The sequence below is a fragment of the Sus scrofa genome, chromosome 6 (assembly GCF_054392235.1).
Source record: "Sus scrofa isolate SSC_HxYL_T2T_F1_AM1 chromosome 6, Sscrofa_HxYL_maternal_Yorkshire_Landrace_v2.0, whole genome shotgun sequence".
In the NCBI taxonomy this organism is placed as follows: Eukaryota; Metazoa; Chordata; class Mammalia; order Artiodactyla; family Suidae; genus Sus; species Sus scrofa.
In genome coordinates this window covers 86319630-86341643 of record NC_139388.1, presented here as the reverse complement: position 1 = coordinate 86341643, position 22014 = coordinate 86319630, and the positions used below count along the sequence as shown (strand labels likewise).

The window sequence follows — 22014 nt, the reverse complement described above, 5'->3', positions numbered from 1 at the left end:
AGGTTGCAGACATGGCTCGGATCTGGCATTGCTGTGGCTGTGGCTTGGGTCAGTAGCTGCAGCTCCAGTTTGACTCCTAGCCTGGGAACTTCCATGTGCCGCAGGTGCAACCATAAAAAGAAATTAATTAATTAAAATAATAATAATTCCCCCAGCATCACTGAAAGTCAAGACTGTTAGTCCCATGTGTAGACAAGAAAGCTGAGGGTGAGAGATGAAGCCACATGCACAATGCAGGTGAGTGGCAGAGCCAGGATTCGAAGCCAAGTCTGTCTGCCCAAAACCCACATTCTGTTCACTTCTGGGCTCCCAGGGTACAAATTATTCCCCCAATCCTGGCATGAGATGGAGGGTCTTAATCTTTTTATGAGGAAGCATAATCTTATACGCATGTAATAAGCTTCTGGAACACCTTCCCTGAGAGAGAGCTGAAATTCTAAGCAGAGTCAATGAATGCTGAGCTGAATTTGCCTTATGTCACTGACAACAACCATGTAGGGAATTCCGGGATGTCGCGAGAGGTTCCAACCCCAAAGTGACATAGAAGCAGGGGCCATTCAAGCTCCAAGGGCCCTCAGAGGACTTCTAGACCCAGCCTCCTTTACAGACAGAGAAACCGAGGCTCAGGGAGGGACCAAGGCCTATTCAAGGCGACCTGGAGTCACATGCAGGGACTGGACCCAGCCTTCTGACCTTGGAACACTTAAACCAAGGTCCCTGACTGACACAGCCAGGCTTAGAGTCCGATGGCCTCCAAAGCAAATCTGACAACTCTCAGGCTTTTCTTTAAGAAGAGCCTCTGGGGGAGTTCCCTGGTGGCCCAGCGGGTTAAGGACCTGGTGTTGTCAATGCAGAGGCTTGGGTCGCTGCTCCGACGTAGATTCATTCAATCCCTGACCCAGGAACTTCCATAAGCCACAAGTGTGGCCAAAAAAATTTAAAAAAAGGAAGAAAGAAAAGGCTCTGGAGTGAGTTGTCAAGGCTTTATCCCTGGCTTCTCCCATCCACGCATGATCGGGGACCCCTTCAGACTCTCTCATAGCCAAGTCACCAGCCATGGAAACAGCGTTCCCCTCCCCCAAAGCACACCCTACTGTGGCCTTCGGAATGTTCTCACTGCTCTAGAACAGATTCCGGCATCTCTGGGTATTCAGAGAAAGGACAGGAGCAGGTCACATTCCTGAATATTTGTCATTTTAGGAAATGCTTTTTCTACAGCTTAGAAATACTGAAGCCCTGGCCGGTTCCCCCCAGCCCACTCATTCATTCAGCAAGTATCCCCGGGTATCTGCTCTGTGCCAGCTCCTCCTGAATGCAAGTTACATGCTTCGTCCCCTAAAGAGGGAAACGAATAATGTGGTGAGAGGCACGCTAGGGTGGGGCTGCGGAGAACAGAGCTGTGGCTCTTAACTCACCAGGGAGAGCTGCTCATGAATGGAAGGCTTCCTGGCGGAAGAGAGTTGGAGACATGGTCTGAAGATGAGAGAAAGGGGTGGAAATGGCGCTCTGGGCAGCAGGTACAGTTTGTACAAAGGCTCAGAGGCATAGGAAAAATTTATCAGAGAGGAAACACGCACATTTTTCTGGCAATCTGAGCCAGAGAATTAGCAAGGTCAATCAAGGTTGATCTGCTGCCTAAAGGTCAGTTCTGTAAGTCAATGTTGGGCAGCTGGTCTGTGTTCAACCACGTGGAAGGTAGAGAGAAATACAAGGGGTGCTCTTTGCACTCAGAACATTTTCTCCCTCGCTGGGGAGACAAAAAATCATTGAATTTTAGAGACCTGGAGACAGACATTATCTAGGGATCATCTGCCAGTGGTCACAGTCTCCCACCGAATCCCCCCAGCAACAGCGGGCAGCCCACCCTAAAGTCAGCCACACTTTCGCAGGGAGGGTGCGTTCCTTAAATCAAAAGAAATTTGCCTCCTTAATATGTCCTCTGACTGTCCCCCTGGTTCTCCTGTTCAGAGGGAGTTACACAAAAAGGGGCTTGACCCTCCTCTGTGCCACAGCCCCTCCTCTGATATTTGCAAACGACGCTGGCACCTCACTTGGCCCCCACCTCCATCTGGATAATATTGGACAACACTAAGTGCACAGCAGACCAGAGCTCTAGAAGGACTTTTTAAAGTGAAACCCTGGTGGGCTGCCATTGTCATGAGCACCTTGCCGGAGGGGACACCATCCCAACCAGCTTGGAAGAAGGGGGACTTCGGGGAAGGGAGAAGGAATGGCCTTCCCAGAAATGGGTCCAGCCCCGACAAAGGCATTTCTTCCATGTCTTCTTGTTTTGGGCAATGACTTTACTCTTCCTAAATATAAAGCAATACATTTTCTATAAGAATTTCAGAAAACGCCAATGAGCAAAGGAAGGAAAATTAAAATATCTGTGAGTCTCTACCACCCAGAAACAACTCCATGAATATTTGCACATGTATCTGTCCAAGACTTTTTTTCTCTTCCTGTGTATGTGTTTTAACGAGGCTGGTACAGCACATAGTTTGCGCCATGCTATTTTCATTTGACAAATTATGGTGAATTTTTCCCAAGCCACAAAATCGTTTTCTCCAGTGTTATTTTGAAGGCTGTGTTCACCTTTCATTGGGTGGACATACCACCATGCATTTAACCAAACCCCTATTTCCAGACATGGATGCTGTCCTCGTTTTAATTTTTTTCTTTCTTTCTTTCTTTCTTTTTTTTTTTTTTTTTGCTATTAGTGATGATGTCTGGCTGTTCCCAAGTTCTTTAACGATCTAGGTGTCTTCCTTCTCATTAATAATCCCACAGTCATAGTCCATCATAACCATGAGGGGCCTAATCCTTTCATAGGTTCCTTCCAGATGCTTCTGAGATTCCCCAGGAAGAATTCATGTTCCACAGATTGTGGGGTTGCTGTGTGTCCTCTCAGACTGCCAGCCAAGATCACTCTCCTTATGGGTCTTTCTTGGCGTTTGTAACCTGTTTCTCTTGCCATGATCTCCCCACACCCCCTTGTCCCTAAAGTCATCTAAGGCCTCACATCCAGAAACTTCTTACATCTTTCAAACTAAAGGACTTTAGTACAAGAGGGTTGTTTACCCAAGTGATGGAAGTGCTGAGAGTCCAATCAGGGACTGGGAAGCAGCCCCAAGATTCACTACAGCAGGAAGCTGCTCCCTCCTTTGAGCCAAAGGGGAAACATGAGATGCTGTTATCAGAAGCCAGACCACCCATCAGAAAGACAGTGGCAGCTGCCTGGCTGGAAGCAGCTGAAGCTCTGGAAGAGACCCAGTTGATGTGTGGGATGCCAATCAAAGTAGAGGAAGAGGAGGGCAATACCCTGACTTTTCTCCACCAGCTGGACAGTCTTCCTCCAGTGTCTCCCATTGGCTGAGCCTATCAGGAAGCCTTGACAAAGGATTCTGGGAAATGTAGTTTCCTGCAATTAACAAGAAAGGTCTGGCACAAACCATACTTTAATTTCCCCAAAGCACAGCTCAAATTTGGCTGTCTCATCAAAGTTTACCAGATGCGCAGAGCAAACTGATAACAGTTTACAACAGAGAAAAGAAAAACTTAAATATAAATCCCTCGATATCACAACTTACTACCTCCTAAAGCCAAGGCCTCTCTAGCCCCGCTTCGCAGAGCCAGGTCTCCGCCTGCTGTCGTGTGACTGGGGCCAGCCACCTCTCCCAGGAGGCAGAGATCTCTAATCCTGTCCACCCTAACCAGAGTCCAGGCCCCTTCAACTTTCTCTTGAGGCCCAGAGAGAAGGGGGAAAATCATTCCCTAAACACCCATCCCAGTGGAGTTCATGCTATCCCTGTAGATACAGCTCTACATGTCAGGACAGCGTGAGTGGGCAGTTCAAATCTTCATTGTTCCAAACTAAAGTCCCATTCCTGAATGTTCCCCCATCTCTAGCACAGTAGGAGTCACTAAATTTGGAGATCTTTTCTTTTTCTAATGGACTGAAGGTCCCAGACCCCAAAGGCTCGAGGTAGGAGTGCCTGGGCTTCTCACATTCAGCAGCCTCTCTAGGAGGAAGTCTGTCCCCAGGCTCACCAACCAGCGTGGCAGACCTGCTTCAGGACAGGAGGAAGGGCAGCAGAACCCCCCGCCCCCCGTATCTCCTCTTGCCAGAACAAAGCCAAGGGGTCCAGCTTTCCCTCTGCCACCAGGAACATTCTAGAACATATTTTCTGCTCCTTATTTGCTCCAGTTGTTTTCCCTAAGGTGAATCCCTGAGAATGGAACTCCCAGAATGCGGCAAAAAGAATTGGTGGGTTGTAGGCTTTTGATACCATAGTGCCAAATTGCTCTCTGATAAGGCCATACATCACGGATTATTTTTGCCTGTTCTGCCTCTCAGCTCACTAATAAAGCATTAAAGAGTCTTGGGATGAATCAGCCACCAGACCAGATAAACAAGCCGACCTGTCACTGATGCTGTTCTCTACAACTAAGAAGGGAACTCCCTTGGATCCCGCCCAGGACCTGGAATTCCGAAGCACCCAGGCCAGGTACCTTTGTACCCAGCTCCCGCACCACTCAGGTTCCACCTTCTCTCCTTTCCCCGCCCCCGCGCCTGGGTGGAGCCAGCTGCCAAGGCGCCAAAGCTTCCCAGCCCTCCCTCTGTGCTCAGTCCAGAGTGGAGACCATACGAGGGCTCTGTGCCCGGCCCTCATGAGGACGCTACTGACCTTCCTGGCGGTGGGATCCCTGGTCGGTGAGTGTCCATCGCCCTGTGCTCAGACCTGCCCCCTACCTGGGAGCCAGTGATCTGGGGTCGTCTCCCCTGGAACCCCATCCAGCTCCAGCATAACCAGTTTCAGTTTCTTCTCTGCTGGGCTGAACTGGGTGCCAAGTTTCTCTGGAGAGGTAGATACGAACTTAGCTTGCTGGGGAGGATGAGAAGGTCCCTCAGACCCCAGGTTTTCCCAGAAACTCAAGTGGCCCTCAAGACTTTGGGGATGTAACCACCTGTCTGACCTGGGGGTATGGATCCCCTTACCCCAGTGGATGGAGAAGTAGCTTGAGGGAAATGGACATCCTTGAACCCCTCAAATCTTTCTGATAGATGCTGTACCTCTGTGCCTCTGCTTCTGGCTGGCACTGGCCTGTCATGGGGAGGGACAAGATGGACAGAGCTTGAGTCCAGCCCTTGCCTCCTTCCATGTCCCTATGACAACCTCCTCCAGCCCCTCATGCTGGACCTAAAAGAGCGCTTTCTCCCAGAGTGGCCAGGTCTGTTGCATCAATAGATCTTAAAACCCCCAGAGCTCCTTTGAAAACAGGACTAAAGGACGTAGTTTTCTAATCCAATAAAGTAGGTTTTGGATGTATCCTTATGGAGAAGTTCCAGACCAAGCCATGAGATTCTAGACAGTCTATGTGCTCCCTGGGGTGTTTAATAAATTTCAAGGAACTTTCTTGGGAAGGGAAAGCATAGTCCTGACTGAAGAAGGGGGCGGGCTGGCCTCTGCAAGGCCCCTTCTTGCTCATGTGCAGGATGGAGGCTGTAGAGGCCCGGAGCTTCCTGGCCCCCTCCACTGCTGTGCCACACGAGTGCTGACCGGATCCATGGGCTTCCAGCCTCTCCTCCACTTGCCAGCAAACGGGGCATTCTCACCACACTGGACTCGTGATGAGCTAGGGAGACTTGATGCATCCCCCGAGAGACCCCAAGTCATGTCCCTTCAGACCCCCCACCCATTCTGGTTGGAGATTTAGAGGTTCTCAGCCCTTTACCATGGGGGACTCAGGGGAACAGCCCTCAGGAGATTGTTAATATCAGTAAGATCGCTGCAGAGACCCAGGTCCTTTCAGCCCCAGCATCGTTGGGCTGATTCTTGAGCATGTCAAGTTATTTTTGCTTGTTGGTTTGTGTGTCCTTAGCTCCCCATCTCGTTGACATAGAATTGTTTTTCCAAACAAATGAGAAAAACCTCTTTTGATCAAGTCCCCCAGGCTGTCTGTCTCTAGGCAATACGTGTCTCCCCAGGATTTCACAATGTAGACTTTCACCCAGGAAGTGCAGAGGCAACGCAGGCTGAGGAACTGGTGATGGATTAGAGGAAGAGGAATGAGTGGGTAGGAGGAGAGGGGAAATCTTGTTAGACGTCAACACCCCCGAAAAGAGGGGAGCCAGCCACTGTCTACCCACCCACCTTCAGGAAGCCAGCTTCAAATACCTCTTGAAGAATGGGACCAACCTTCACCCAGCCTGGGTCCTTTACCTCCCGAGCCTGTCCCAGCCTCGGCCACCTGCCTCCTCCAAACCCACGTAGCCCACCCAGGATACTGACCCCAACCAGGAACCTTCCCGCTGCAGAGCCTAACCAAGCCTACCCCCAGACACACCTGGCCTTCTCTCAAATCCCACCCTCTCTCCTGCCCTTAACCTCGCCCCCTCACTCAAAGCTGCCACTGAATTCTGACCTCAACTGGACTCCCTCCCTCAACTTAAGACTCAGCCCTGAATCCAGTACCCCTCCCTCCAGAAAGGTCCCCACTTCTGCCCAGACTCAGATGCAAACAAGATACCACCACTTGGAGCGCAGCAGCACATCCATCACATTGGCTAGAGGCAGTAAGAGCTCCCCCTTCTTCCCTTCCCCACACCCCAGGCTCCATCCTGGGGCCCCCAAGAAGCCTGGGACACAAAGGTTTCTGCAGCCTCTGGGTCTGACCAACCCAGAATTAAAGAGGAGCTTGGCCATAGATTTAGCCAGTGGGTGCACTGCAGGGTCGGGCTGTCCTGATATACTTCCCTCCCCGACAAATGCCTCCCAGGCCCATGGACCCCTTTTGCAAAAGCACAGTGTGTGGACTCAGAGCAGAGAAGTAAATAACTCTTCACTCCCTCACTTTCTAGACCTGCTGGAAGTCACGGTCATGGGATGGGTGGGGAGGGGGGTACCCATCACATCAAAGACACCTGTACACACACAGCCTGAAGGCCTTGACTCAACTGGGTCTGCACCTGTTGGCTTCCCACCCCAGCCTGCCAGGCCCTCTGAGCTTGCTCGGTGCCAGCCCTCTCTTCCTTTCCTCAGACCAAGCTTGGAGGCTGACAGAAGAGATTTGCAAGTCAAGGGCTCTCGTTTCCAGTGACATTTGCTTTAGGGGCAGTGCTCTCCCCCCGGGTCCTCTTCTTGGGGCTGTGGCCTTTGCTGCCTTTTCCTGGCCCCATTGCATCCACCCCACATGCAGTCTAGCACTGTGCTGCATATTGCAAGCTGCCTCTCTGAGCCTCAGTTTTTCTCCTCTATAAAATGGGGGTCATGATAGCACCTGCTTCATCTGGTGGTCAGGAGGACTTAACGAGGAGACTTAGTCCAGTGCCAGCACTTGGCATCCATCTCATGCGTGTCAGCTGCTGTGGTCATTATTGCTTATCTTTAGATAAGTCCAATGATTCTTATTTCAGAGATGAAGATATTGAAGTTCGAGTTGCTTCAACAGCTTCTGCAAGGTCACATGTGCCCACATGTGTCCTCACGTATTACTCTCCCCCAATGTGGCTGCAGAAGGTGCCTTTGCCCTTCTCAGAAGGCATGTGGTGGCTGGGCAGGGATTGGTTCGACCAGCAGAGAGGCAGGAATTCACCAACATCTTCTCCATCTTTGTTTGAAACTACTGACTCTGGACTAGTTACTTTTTCTCTTTTCTTTTCTTTTTTAATCAATGCCATTTATAGTCATTTATTCAATTTGCCATTGGATAATTTGTGGCTTTTTTTTTTTTTTTTTTTTTTTTTTTTGTCTTTTTAGGGCCTCACCTGCAGCACATGGAAGTTCCCGGGCTAGGGATCGAATCAGAACTGCATCTGCCCACCTACACCACAGCCACAGCAATGCCAGATCCGAACTGCATCTGGGATCTACACCACAGCTCACAGCAATGCTGGATCCTTAACCCACTGAGCAAGGCCAGTGATAGAATCAGCATCCTCATGGATACTATTCAGGTTCCTTACCACTGAGCCACAACAGGAACTCAGCGTTTCCTCTTTTTTTTTTTCATTTTTTAATTAAAGTGTAGTTGATTTACAATATTCTGTCCATATTTGCTGTACAGCTAAGTGACCTAGTCATATATATACATATATATATACATGTATATGTAAATATATTCCCTTTCTTATATTATCTTCCATCATTGTCTATGCCAAGGGACTGAATATAGTTCCCTGTGCTTTACAGTAAGACCTCATTGCTTACCTATTTTAAATGTAATAGTTTACATCCACTAACCCCAAACTTCCAGGCCATCCTACTCCCTCATCCTCCCCCTTGCCAACCACAAGTCTGTTTTCTATGTCTGTGAGTCTGTTTCTGTTTTGTATATAGGTTCATTTGTGCCATATTTTATATTCCACATATAAGTGATATCATACGGTATTTGTCTTTCTCTTTCTGACTTATTTCACTTATTATGAGAAACTCTAGTTGCATCCATGTTGCTGCAAATGGCATTACTTCATTCTTTTTATGGCCAAGTATATTCCATTGTGCATATGTACCACATCTTAATCCATTCATCTGTTGACAGACATTTGGGGTGCTTCCATTTCTTGGCTATTGTGAGTAGTGCTGCTCTGAACAGAGGGGTGCATGCATATTTTTGAACTGTAGTTGGGCACGTTACTTCTTAGACTTTCAACATTTAGTTGAAGAGCTCTAAAATATTCTATTGATGGGGACACTAACTTCAGAGGGTGTTGGGACATGAATGAGAAAACAATAGCAGGTGTTGACAAGGAAATGGAATAATTGCACAAACATCGCTGGTGGGTACGTGTGATGGTGCAGCTGCTTTGGAGAACAGTTTGGCAAACAATTTGGCAGGTCTTCAAAAAGTTCAACATAGAATCACCATCTGACCCAGCAGTCCCACTCCTAGCTGAATACCAAGAGAACTGAAAATATATGTCCATTTAAATGGGTACAGGTGTTCCCATTGTGGCTCAGCAGATCATGATGTCGTCTCTGAGGATGTGCGTTCAATTCCTGGTGCTCAGTGGGTTGAGGGTCCAGTGCTGCCTCAAGCTGTGGTGTAGGTCACAGATGCAACTTGGATCTGATGTTGCTGTGGCTTTGGCATAGTCCTTAGCTGCAGCTCCAATTTAACCCCTAGCCCGGAAATTCCATATGCCATGGGTACAGCCCTAAAAAGAAAAAAAAAAAAAAAAACGTGTACACAAATGTTCACAGCAGCCTTATTCAAAATAGCCGAAAAGTGGAAACAACCCAAATATCCATCAACTGAGGAGAGAATAAACCGTGTGTTCTATCCACACGATGGAATAGTATTCAGCCATAGGAAGGCAATGAGCACAGATTCGTGCTCTGATATGGATGAGCCTTGAAAACATGAAGCTGAGTGAAAGAAGCAAACACAAAAGGCCACGTATTAGAAGACGCTCTTATAGGAAATGTCCAAATAGGCAAATCCATAGAGACAGAGAGCAGATTATTGGTTGCCTGGGGTGGAGGAGGGGAGCAAGGGGGAGTGACTGCTCATGGATCCAAGGATTCTTTAGGGGTGAGGAAAATGTTCTGGAGCCAGATGGTGATAACAGTTACACAACTTTGTGAATGTATTAGGAAACCCCTGAATTGTGTGTTTTCAAATGGTGAATCTTATGGAATGCAAGTCAGAGCTCAATAAACAAAGGGAGGGGGAGAAGCGAAGGGAAGCAGGGCTGGTCAGTCCGCAGTCTCTGGGAAGTGGGTGCTAGCTGTTCCTTCAGTGGGCAGCTTGTTAGAAGGCTGGGGGGGAGGGGGGGGGTCTCTGCACCTTCTCAGCCTGTTCTCACTTCTCACAGCTCACATCCCCGAGGACACCTCAGATCTTCTCCAGTACGTGAAATTCCAGTCCAGCAACTTCGAAAACATCCTGACGTGGGACAGCAGGCCAGACAGCTCCCCAGACACCATCTACAGTGTCCAGTATAAGACGTAGGCTTCCCGCCAACACTGCCTCTTTCTTTCTTTTTTTTTTTTGACTTTTATGGCCACATCTTCAGCATATGGAAGTTCCCGGGCCAGGGGTGGAATCCGAGCCACAGCTGTGACCTACGCCACAGCTGCAGCGCAGCAAGATCCTTCTCCCCACTGCACCAGGCCAGGGATTGAACCCGCACCTCCGCAGCAACCCGAGCCACTGCAGTCAGATTCTTAACCCACTGAGCCATAGGGGCAACTCCAATACAACCTCTTTCAACTCTGCTCTGAAATGCACCCTTCCAAAAATGACCCACCTTCTTCCATATATGTCTCCACGTGCCACACTTGGACTGGTGGTGTCACAGAGAAGCCCTCCCCCAGATGCTGCTTTGCTGCTTTATGTTTCTTCTGCAGAGGGAGGTTCACGTCCTGGCTAATGAGTACAGACTCTGGGGGCAGACCCCCCAGGCCTGCACACCAGCTCTCACCCCGTAACCCTGGACAGTTGGGTAACCTCACCAAGCCTCCATCTCTCCATCCGTAAAGTGACCATAGCAATAGCACTTTCCTCATAGAGTTGTTTGGCTATTAGCACTTGTGCCTGGCAAAGAATAAGCACCCAATCACTGCTGTATAACTTTGGTGAGACTAGGTCAACAAAGAGCCGTGCCCGAACCTTGCAGCCCCTGCCCCTCCTCGCTCCTGCTCGTCGCCCTTCCCAGCAGGGGACGAGGGTGGCATGAGTTCAGGAGTCTGCAAACCTGGGTTCCATTCCTGCTGTCCCTTCATCCTGTGGCAAGTCACTTGGCCTCTTGGAGCTCCAAGCCCCTCATTTGTAAATGGGGCCACCAGAGTGGGAACACCGAAGGGCCGGGTTCAAATCCTGGCTCCTTGCACCCAGGCTTCAAACACCTGGGCTACCTTTACTTCCTTAAGCCTCAGCTCCATTACTTGAAAAGGAGGGAGGATAATGCAGGAAACTCCCTTTGTGAGGACTAACAGACCGTCCACATAAAGGGCCTGGGACACAAGTGCTAAGTAAATAGTCAACATCCTTATCACTATTAATAAACCCCAGGCCTGGTGCCAAGTCTGTTCATTAAAGCTGTGCTCCGGCCCTTCCCTCGCCCACAGGTACGGAGAGAGAGAGTGGCTGGCGAAGGAGGGCTGCCAGCGGATCACACGGAAATCCTGCAACCTGACCTTGGAGACGGGGAACCTCACCGAGCTTTACTATGCCCGGGTCACCGCCATCGACCCAGGAGGCCGGTCAGCCACCAAGATGACCGACCGGTTCAGCTCGCTGCAGCACAGTGAGTGGGAGCCCCTCATTGCTCGGGGGTGGGAGGAGAATGGCCTCTTCCCCTCTGCAGTGGGTGGAGGCCCCAGAAGCGCTCTGCTTCCCTGGGCCCGTTAGGGCTGTGGCTTTTAGGGAAGGCGCCCTGACTAGACAGCCTCCCTGGTGAGGCTGTTCATCTTCCTCCATCTCCATCCCGACCTCCCTTGTTCAGGCCACCTTCGTCTTGCTTCTCCCCCGTACCCACCTGTATCTTGCTTCCTAACTCAAACCCCACCCCCACCTTGACGCTTTTGCAATCCGTAGTCTTGTCTCATCTTCAGCATCACCTCCCCAGCGATACTCCTCCCCCCAGCCGCAACAACCCCATCGCCCTAGGTCCCCGCCTGCTAGTCTCTGTCCCAATGAATTCTTCGCTGTCATCAGAGCTCAGATCACAATCTGCAGTCACTGTGTTTGCTTGCACATGGATCATCCACCTGCCCCACTGAAAGGCGAGGGCATGCGTGGGCGTGGAATCCATTGTATTCCCAACCCTTATCATAGCATCTGGCCAATAGGAGGTGCTCAATACGTAAGTGATGAAAGATGGATGGATGGATGGGTGGGTGGATGGGCTGCCAAACTCTCCAAGCAAGTTAAGCAGGGGATGATGTTCACTAACAGAACAGCCACATGATTATTTTTAAGAAAATAAATAATGAAGTTAAACAAGTTATGCTTTTTCTCAGCTTGTTCAGTTAAGGCATGTTTATTGTAGAAAATTTGGAAAATACAGAAATATGCAAAGGAAAATAAAAATAGGCCCAAATAATCTGAACACTGAAATTGCAATTACTGGCAACCGTATCTACTCGTTTGTGGTCTGGTTGGCTGGTTGCTTTCCATATAATGGTATCACGAACATTCGCCCATGTCATTAAATATTTTTCCACAGTGTGATATTTTGCAGCTGCAAAAACGATCCATTCCGTGGAAGTATCCTGACTGACTTCCCTAATTCTCTTTTGGAAGACATTTAACTCAGTTTTTCAATTTTATAAACAACACTGACCTGAACATTCTTCCAGCTCAGATTTTTTTTTTTTTATCTTTGAGGTCAATGGATCCTTGAGGACTTTTTATAAATTAGCTTACGGGGGAGTGAGGTTCATGAATCCCTGAAATTGAGTGCAAGGTTTTTGTAAACGTACATTTGGGGGGAGAGAAGAGCCATGGCGTTCTTCCATGAACACCCCCTTCCATTCCCAAAGGGGTCTGTAAACCAGTAAAGGTCATTGGGCTATTTGGAAAATTCCGTCTTGAGAGAGATTACGTCTTAGGGCTGACTTTGAGGCTAAGTCGAGGAGGTTGGGCACCTCACACATCGTTTAGGATATGTAGCCCAATCATCCAGTCCCAAAGTTGTCATTGCCAATAGACGAGAGGGCAAGGTGCTCTAGGAAGACTCAAGGTGGAAATGTATGGAGGCCGGGGCAGCGCGTGACCAACCTAGGGGACCAGGCCCCTCTCCCCGGGCTCTCCCCGTTCACTCTTGGTCACCCTTTCTGCCAGTCATACACCCAAACACCAGTTGCTTGCCGAATTTTTCTCTTCTCACCCATTTAATTAGCTGGTGCTTTCAGAAGCACAGCTGGGGCTGGGCTGGGAAGAGGGGAAGCCATGGTCCAAGGCAGCTTCAAGACACTCCTGGCTGATTCCAACTTTTTATCTCTCCCTTTTCCAAGCTATCATCAAACCACCTGATGTGACCTGCATCCCCAAGGTGAGATCCATCCAGATGATAGTCCATCCCATCTACACGCCCATCCGCGCAGGGAATGGCCACCAGCTAACCCTGGAAGACATCTTTCAGGACCTGTTCTACCGCATCGAGCTGCACATCAATGACACCTACCAAATGGTAAATATACGTGCCACCTTGGTCCTTCCCTGCCTTGAAAACCCATTTCCCTCCTATATGACTCTAAGTAGAAAGGAGATGTATTATATAAATTAGCATTTCCCAAAATACGTCCACAGCATCCCTCTTATAGATTCACATATACAATCATGCGCTAAAGCTTCTGACAAGTCCTGCAAAGTCAAGACTCTCATTTTGATTCATTTAATACCACTTATCTCACATTTATTTGATCAGAGAAATGCCTTTTATTTTGCATTACATATGTGTTTTTATTCCTTGCCTTAATGCCTTCTAACATCCCAGGAACAATTAATTTCTATTAACATCCTCAGGTTTCCACTTTGGAAAATGCTGGAATCAACTGCTACTTCAGTGATCCTTTTTGCTGGTTCCCCACTTTTTAGGGAGTATCCACTTTTTGGATACAGGCAGTGTCTTAAGATCAATAATAATGAAAGGTGGAAGGTGAGGACATAAATTGTCAAATGATATGCAAGTTATTTCTTTTTATATTCAGAAAATAAAATAGGTAGTGTTTTCCCCTGTGCCACTAATCCATAATTTCTGCACTCAAGGATCTTATCATCTAATGGACGGAGAGAGAGTTAAAACAAGAATTCAAACAGCTCTCGGTAGAGGAAAATAAGAGAGTTGTGTGGGGTGGAGTGGAGGAGAGAGGAGCTGTCAGCTCCGAGGTTTGGACAGATTTCCAGAACAGAAAACTTTCAGAGGCTGATACCAGTTTCTGAGGTGCACCCGCTAATATATGCTTGTTTTGTCACTAAATCTTCACCATAACCCTATGAGGTGGGTGCTATTATCTCCATTTTCTGAATGAGAGAACAGCGGTTCAGAGAACTTAAGTCACTTGCTCAGGATTGTTCAGCAAATAACAGCATAGTCAAGATTCGAATTCAGTTTGGTTCTAAACCCACATGCCCCCCTAGGCCCCACCTCCCCACCCTACTGGCCTACACTGTCCACCATGATCAGAGAGAGAAGCAGGAAAACTCAGGATATTGTTGGGACACACAAAACTGCCCATTTGGGTTGGAGCCTAAGGGACATGGAGAACAGTTTCTCAAACAAGGTTCCAAGCCATCAGCATCTCCCATGGCATTTGTTTAAAAGGCAGGGTCTTGGGCCCCCTTATAATCCACTTCATCGAATTCTAGAGTTGCACACCAGGGGCTGAATTTTAGGGAGCAACCCAGTGCTTCTTACCCACCCTGAAGTTTGAGAACCACTGATGGAGAGGAGCAAGGGGAGCTAAACCTGAGAAGACAGGCTGGGGCCAGGCTGTAGAGGTCAGGAGGGTGGGTGGAGGAATTTTTATTTCAGTAGTCGGGGGAGAGGGAGTGGTTAGAGATTACCGAGCAGGGAGAGTCCTTATCACAACTAATTTTTGGTAAATATTTGCGGTTTTACTGAATATTTTATTATTATAGATTTACAGTTTAAGTCAGTTTGTGGTCAGAGGACATATTCTGTATGATTTCAGTCCTTTAAGGGGACTTGTTTGATGGCCCGACATATGGCCTATCTCAGTGAAGGCTCCATGTGCACTTGAAAAGAATATGGTGCAGGTGTTTGGTGGAGTGCTTTATAAATATTCATTAGATAAAGGTGGATAATAGAGTTATTCAGATCTTCTGTGTCTTTCCTGATTTGGGGGAGGCCTATTGTTCTTTTAATTGCTGAGAGGATTACAATCTCCAGCTTTGATTGTGGGTTTGTCTATTTTCCCCTTTAAGTCTGTGCATATTGGAAAATCTATGATCACATTTATGACTGTTGTGTCTCCATTTATCATTATGAAGTGTCCCTTTTTATCTCCAGGAACTGTTTTTATGGAACTCTACCTTATCTGCTGTTAATAAACTCCAGCCTTCTTATAACTGGCATGGCATATCTTTTCACTTCCATTTGTGTTCACCCTATCCGTGCCTTTATATTTCAAGCGTACCTCTGGCAGACAACATTCTGACAGTTTTTCCCTTTTTAAAAATTGAGATGTAATTCATACACCATACAATTCAAAAGTGTAGGATTCGGTGGCTTTTGGAACATTCAGAGTGTTGCCCAACCATCACCACGATCTAATTCTCTCTCTTCTATTGATCTGTTTTCACGTTCTCTGATGTTCAGTCCTCTCCAATCTGTTGTTTAGACCATTCGGTGGGGATTTTTTTTAAATTATTTTTCAGTTCTAAAGTTTTAATTTTTAGCTTCTCTATGCTATGGAGAATTCCTAGGCATTCATTCATTATAAGCACATTTTATTTATCTTCCTTGAGCGTAGTTATACCAGCAGTTATAAAATCATCGTCTACCGACATTTTGGTCACTTTGGGGCAGGTCACCATTGACTGTTTCTCTTCCTGAATATGGATTACATTTTTTTCTCATTTTTATATATGTCTAAAAATTTTGGAATGCATCTTGGACATTGTGAATGATATGATGAGAGGAGAACGGTGAGGTGGTGGTGGTGATGGTGGTGTTGGTAGTGATGGTGGTGATGGTGATAGTATGTGGTGATAGTGGTGGTGGTGGTAGTGGTAGAAATGGTGGTGATAGTGACGGTGGTGATGGTGATGGTATGGTGGTGATGGTGTGGTGGTAGTGGTGGTGATGCTGGTGATAGTGATGGTGGTGATGGCGGTGATAAAAAACAGCAACTAGTATTTATAGAGTGCTTACTATGTACCAGACAGTGTTTCAAGTGAAAGCACACAGAGGTTGCAACTGACTGGATTTGGGGAGAAAGCAGAAGGTAGGGGAATGGAAATGGAGCACTGGAGACTGACTTCTACCAGTTTGTGGTTTGGGCAGCTGGTGGTACCATTTGACTCAGTGCAATAACCCAGGCAGAGGTTAAGGGGGTGCGCTTGGGCTCCATACGGAGCTGGTGTGTCAAAGATGTTACTCTGGGTTCTCTGTCAAATTCAGCACCTTGGAGGGAAGCAGAGAGAATTCGAGTTCATTGGCCTGACCCCTGACACGGAGTTCCTTGGGACCATTGTGATTTTTGTCCCCACCTGGTCCAAGGAGAGCGCCCCCTACATGTGCCGGGTGAAGACCCTGCCAGGTAAGTTCAGCCGAAGCCGGAGGGAAGTGGGACTCCTGAATTCCAACCTTGACTCTGTGCTTTCCCCCCTGTAACCAAGGTGAGGCTTGACAGTGCTCTGAAAAACTACAGAAGGGTTATTAGTGTATTATTAAAGTCAATCTTTGCTTATTCCATAAATGAGTTAGCTGGTAGGTTATCCCAGCAAATGTTTAATCTCCACCCTCCAGCCTATGTCTGAATTTCCTCTCTCTGGCAAACTGTGTATCCTGGCAAAGCAAATTCACCTTAATATTAACTCAGATGCAGATGGAGAGAAGAAACAATAAAAAAGATCCCTCAATACCTTCCGTAGTCAAATAAAAATAACAGTGTTTATAATAGCATTTCTGAAGTGCCGACCAGGGACCAGACACATGAACAACCCATGAAGCATCTTCAGTCCACTGGGAAAACTGAAGTTCAAAGTGGTTAAGTAACTTTCCCAAGATTGCACAGATGGTGAGGGATAGAACTAGACCTGATGGCAGAGAACACCTTCTCCCCACTGTGCTACTATAGAAATCGTTTTGAGTCATTGGCTTGGTAAGATGGTGTCCCGTGCTCCCTTCCCATAGCACACTGAAACTCGACTCTCTTCGTAAGCGTCATGATGTTTTTATTAGCGTTTATTTTCATAGAGATAGAAATGTTGTAATGCTATAAGTTTAGAGGATGAAATGGAGAGCACTGGATTGGACGGATTTGGAAACTCAGTCTGCCCCTTAGTCATCGTGTTTAGATTAATGACGTCAGTAGGTGACTTCCGTTGTGATGAGCAGTAGCGAGGCGGCTGCTAGAGGGTGAGCCCGAGGGTATAACCGCAGCTTGGCGGAAGCATCATCAGGTAGGTTCAGGTCCTCAGCTTTGTTTGGAAACACAATTCATCAGTTTCCCCAAGAGCCCGCAAGAGACGGGCTTCTCCACCCGGGTCTCTGTGTGTTGGTTTTCATAGGAAGATATGCCTGGTGAAACAGCCAGCCCTGGCCACTTGCATGGGACATGTCCTTGCTGGGGAAAGAGCCACATAAAGACCAGAATAGAACTTGGCAACAGGAGAGCTAGAAAAAGGAAACCAACTTCACAGGCACTGAGCTGGGAGTGTATCTATGATTTGCAACCCTCTCAAGATAAATCTTGTCCATTACTTCTTTCTTACCAAGCCCTTCTCCAGTCCCACTTGGGTTGGTGACAGGAAGTGTGACATGCCCAGAATTGGCTGCACCCACGCACCCCAAATATGCAGGACCACAGGGAGGAGGCACGGCACTGAAGCCCTTGGCTGTCCTCTCCTTCTGTTTTAGAAAGCATGGTGCCTCCCCAGGCTCCCTCTTGAGAGAGGTCTTCCTGGTACCCAGCTCATACCTGGGTGGAGAGGTGGGGAGGACAGGCCCCTCCCACTGTCAGCTCTCCCCTCCCTTTGCTTCTCCCCCCACCCCCAACCAGGACCGACCTTAGACCCAGGCAAGAGTGGCCCTTGTCTGAGCCCTGCTCTGGCCATGGCCCGCCTGACAAGATGAAGAGTCCTTAGGTCCAAGAGGGCAGATCCCTCTGGAACCTGTGACCCCTGAAATTCCCTATACCAATGACCAGAGCCTGAGTCCAGTCTAAGTAGATCTCTTCTGTGGGTCTTTCCAGAAGTCAGACTCTCTGTTGGTGTGCAGGCCCTCGGCCCACAGGGCAGCCAGCGGCCAAGGGGTGGATATTTGTAGTGGACATGGATAAACTTGGCCATGAGCCCATATCCTTGTGTGGGAGGCCCCTATGGGCCCGCGGACACCCTCCCTGCCCCTCTAGCTCTCAGCACAGTACCCTAAGGAGGCCAAGAATCAAAGCTCAAACCTGGCCTTCCAGCTAGTTATGAAAAGTGCTTTTATCAAGGTGACAGCACAGAACTTCTTTTGCTTAATGTAAAACCGTGATTTACAAATTCTGACTATTTAGACATAGGGTGTGTGCCCCTCCCTTTATGCCCTCGTCCTGGCCCTGCAAGCGTTGGGGCTAGGAGAGGCCTTCCCAGGCCTGGCCTGAGAGGTGGGGTGGGAGTCGGGGGGAGGCCTGAGTTTGCAGCCCCCAAGCTTGCAACCTCACGCTCCCTGCTCTGGCCTCTTGCTCACCCAGATCGCACGTGGACCTACTCCTTCTCCGGCGCCGTCCTGTTCTCTATGGGCTTCCTCGTCGCCGGGCTCTGCTACCTGGGCTACAGATACATCACCAAGCCGCCGCCGCCTCCCAACTCCCTGGTGAGCAGGGGCCCCCAGGGCCAGAGGGGGAGGCCTGGGAGAGGGCAGGCCCAGGGACCCCGCCTCTCCCTCACTTCCCCCGCCAACCTAAAGACATGGCTGGCAGCTCCCGGGGTGTCCCAAAGAGCTCTAGGTGATCTGGAAGAGAGGTGTGGAATAGAAAACCCATGTGGCTTTCATGGGGGCGGCGGTAAGCACACCCCATCTGAACCAGCAGCTCAGGTACTACCAGCCCAGTGTTGCCACATTTTCACTTTTTTTTACAAGAGAGGTCAGAATTTCAGACTGGAACGTGCATCCTCCCACTTTTCAAATCATGGCAACTAATTTTTAAAGACTTAGCCCTGAGTTCCCACTGTGGCTCAGTGGGTTAAGAACCCAACCAGCATCCATAAGGACGGGAGTTTGATCCCTGGTCTTGCTCAGTGGGTTAAGGATCTGACATTGCTGCAAGTGCAGCATAGGTCATAGATGCAGCTCCCATCTGGATCTTGCCTTGCTGCGTCTGCGGCATATGCCGGCAGCTGCAGCTCCAATTCAACCCGTAGCCTGGGAACTTCCATAGGGCAGGTGCAGCCCTAAAAAGCAAAAAATAAATTAAAAATAAAAATAAATAAAAATAAAAATTCAGCCCTAGCAAACCATACAAGTCCCATCAGCAGCCCGAGTCTGGCCACTGGCACCACGTCTTTGCCGAAGCAGCAGTGCTGGATCGTCTGGGGCTGGAGGAGTCAACTCGGCCCATCCACCCCTCCCAGTCAAAAGCCAGATGAGCCATTTCCTGTAGAACTATCCAGGCCTCCCCCATCCCCCATTCTTTCCTATTTTTCTCTCTACATTAGGCCCCTGGGGCCCAAGGAGCTGAAGAACAGCTGAACCACCTTGAAGGCATCCCCCAGGGTGACCCCAAATCCAAGGCCGCCATCCTCATAGAGAAGCCACAGCCTCACCTCTCTCCCTCCATAACTCAGACATTAGACGAGGCCCTCAGCCAACAGGCTGGAAGCCCTGTCCCTTCACGGAGGCCCCAGCACTTAGGGGCTTACTCATCTGAAAGCCCCTGGTGGTCTGCCCCTTCCCCTCCACCCCCGCCCCGGGGAGGACCACACAGAGGACCGTGGCACCTGCCGCAGCCTCAGGGAGCTCCGAACACACACTAACACGTGGGCTCTTCTCCCTACACAGAACATCCAGCGCGTACTGACTTTCCAGCCTCTGCGGTTCATCCAGGAGCACGTCCTGATCCCCGTCTTTGACCTCAGCGGCCCCAGCAGCCTGGCCCAGCCTGTCCAGTACTCCCAAGTCAAGGTCCCTGGGCCCAGGGAGCCCCCAAGAGCCCCACCGCTGCACAGCCTGTCTGAGATGGCCTACCTCGGGCAGCCGGACCTCTCCATCCTCCGGCCCTCTGGAAGGCCACCTCACCAGACACTCCCTCCAGTGTCCTATGCCCCCCAGGCTGCCCCTGAGGGCAGACCCCCATCCTACGCACCTCAGGTAACCCCAGAAGCTAAAGCCCCCTTCTACAATCCACAGGCCGTCCCTGAGGTCCAGCCTCTTTCCTACACCCCTCAGGCCACGCCGGACAGCTGCCCTCCTTCCTATGGGCTATGCCTGGAAGGTTCTGGCACAGACTCTCCACCTTTGACACTGCCTGGTCCCAAACACCTCAGAACTGAAGGTCAGCTCCAGAAGGAGGCACCAGTTGGAGGCTGCGTCCCAGGTGGCCTTTCTCTGCAGGGGGTGACCTCCTTGGGGATGGAGGACCCCCAAGAAGAAAAATCCTTCTGCCAGCATCTGGAGGTTCACACGGACAGAGCACCTGACTCTAAGGTTAAGCGCAAGGGAGAACCAGGGACCCCAGCCTACCTCAAGGGCCGGCTGCCTCTCCTCTCCTCTGTCCAGATCGAGGGCCACCCTGTGTCCCTCCCTTTGCAAACTCCTTCCCTCCCATGTTCCCCCACGGATGAGGGTCCCAGGTGGGGCCTGCTGGAGTCCCTTGTGTGTCCCAATGAGGAGGGTCCAGTGTCGGAGATGGAGGGCAAGACCCCAGGCCCTCAGGCCCCGGAACTGGAGTCACCCACGGAACTGGACTCTCTTTTCAGAGGCCTGGCCCTGACCGTGCAGTGGGAGTCCTGAGCGGAGAACAGGGCGGGCCTGGGGCTTCCTCCTGCCCCTGTCCCCACCTCGTATCTTCAGCCATCACTCCCACAGCCAGCGGTGTTGCGCACCCTGTAGCCCAGCCCCAGGCGGGTGCCCTCGAGGAACCAGCAAAAGGAGGAGGCTGGGCCCCTGCTGGGGCTGAGCTCCCATCGGAGCACCAAGGCGTGAGAAGCACTCCAGCAGAGGAGTTACAGAAGTGCATTGTGTGCAAACAAGCATGTGCACGCCGAGTTCTGCATGTGCAGGATGCACTGTTGGAGTTAATGCAGGGAACCGCCCGGCTCCCAACACGCTGGACACCAAGTTCTCCAGGAGCCAGTTTCATAATCTAGTTCAGCCGAGTGAGGTCTCTGGCCCCTCTGTGATTCCCCAAAGTTGAGAAAAGGAGCCTGAAAAAGGATGCCTCGTACCAGGATGGGCAGAACCAGAACAACCCCCACCTCTGCCAAGTCCAGGGACAGCTCGATGGCAAGACAACAGGGAGGGGTGTGGCCTGCAGCTCCTTCCCAACCAGGGCCCTTCCTGAAACTGCACCATTTTAGCTTCGTGCCTCTGTGAGAGGCTTTACCCCAAGTGAAATGCAGGCCCAACAGGGAGGGAGAACACAAACCTTTTCTGTGGGCAGGAGTTTCAGACCCTATGCTGGGAGCAGGGGCGGTGGGGTGGGGGTGGGGGGGTTGTTGAAAGGAACAGGGGGCCATGAGGCACCTGAAGGAGACACAACAACAAATTGTACTTACTTCACAACGTTGCAAACTCAGCCTTGGGTTCAGCCCATCTCAAATTCCACCCTTCCTACTTGCGAGCTGGGTGACTCCAAGCAAATGAATCACTGCTCAAAACCTCAGTTTCCTCATCTGTATAATGGGGATACTAACACCTACCTCACAGGGTTGTGGTAAGGATGACATTAAATAATATCTGTAAAGTATCTCAGAGTGCCTGGCACGTGGCCGTTGCCCAATAAACAGTAGCTCTTTCCTGTTGTGATCTGTTTTTTTTTTTTTTAATTGGACAATACAAGAGTGACCCACTCCCCCTGTTCAGGTTGATTTTGGATCTCATGGGTTCAAATTACCCTGAATTCCTCAGCATGACCCCAAGCCAAGCTGAAGGGGCCGGACTGTCTAGGAGCAGGCGAGCGAAAGGATTGCTAGAAACGCATGGAAACTTCTCCCTGAGCTCAGAGGCGGAAGCTGTTTTAGGGATGACTGTAGCATTCTCATTCAGCCTTGAAAGGAGCCCCTAGGCCTGCCTCCCTGACACCCCACTAAAGGCAGCTCAAGGCTACCTGGCCTTGCAGCCCCTACACCTGCTCCTCTGTAAAGGCAAGGCCCTCGTCTGAGCTTTCAGTCTGCCTC

General features: G+C 49.7%; 1 protein-coding gene across 1 annotated transcript; it reads left to right on the top strand.

Moving 5' to 3' along the window:
- Positions 1-4628: 4628 nt before the first annotated feature.
- On the top strand, positions 4629-21633 carry IL22RA1 (interleukin 22 receptor subunit alpha 1). Its single transcript, XM_021095535.2, has 7 exons — positions 4629-4714; positions 9818-9950; positions 11073-11251; positions 12963-13138; positions 16094-16232; positions 18372-18493; positions 19679-21633. Exons 1-7 carry the CDS (start codon positions 4672-4674, stop codon positions 20627-20629), a joined length of 1743 nt encoding a protein of 580 aa, XP_020951194.2. The 5' UTR covers positions 4629-4671; the 3' UTR covers positions 20630-21633.
- The last annotated feature ends 381 nt before the right edge of the window (positions 21634-22014 follow it).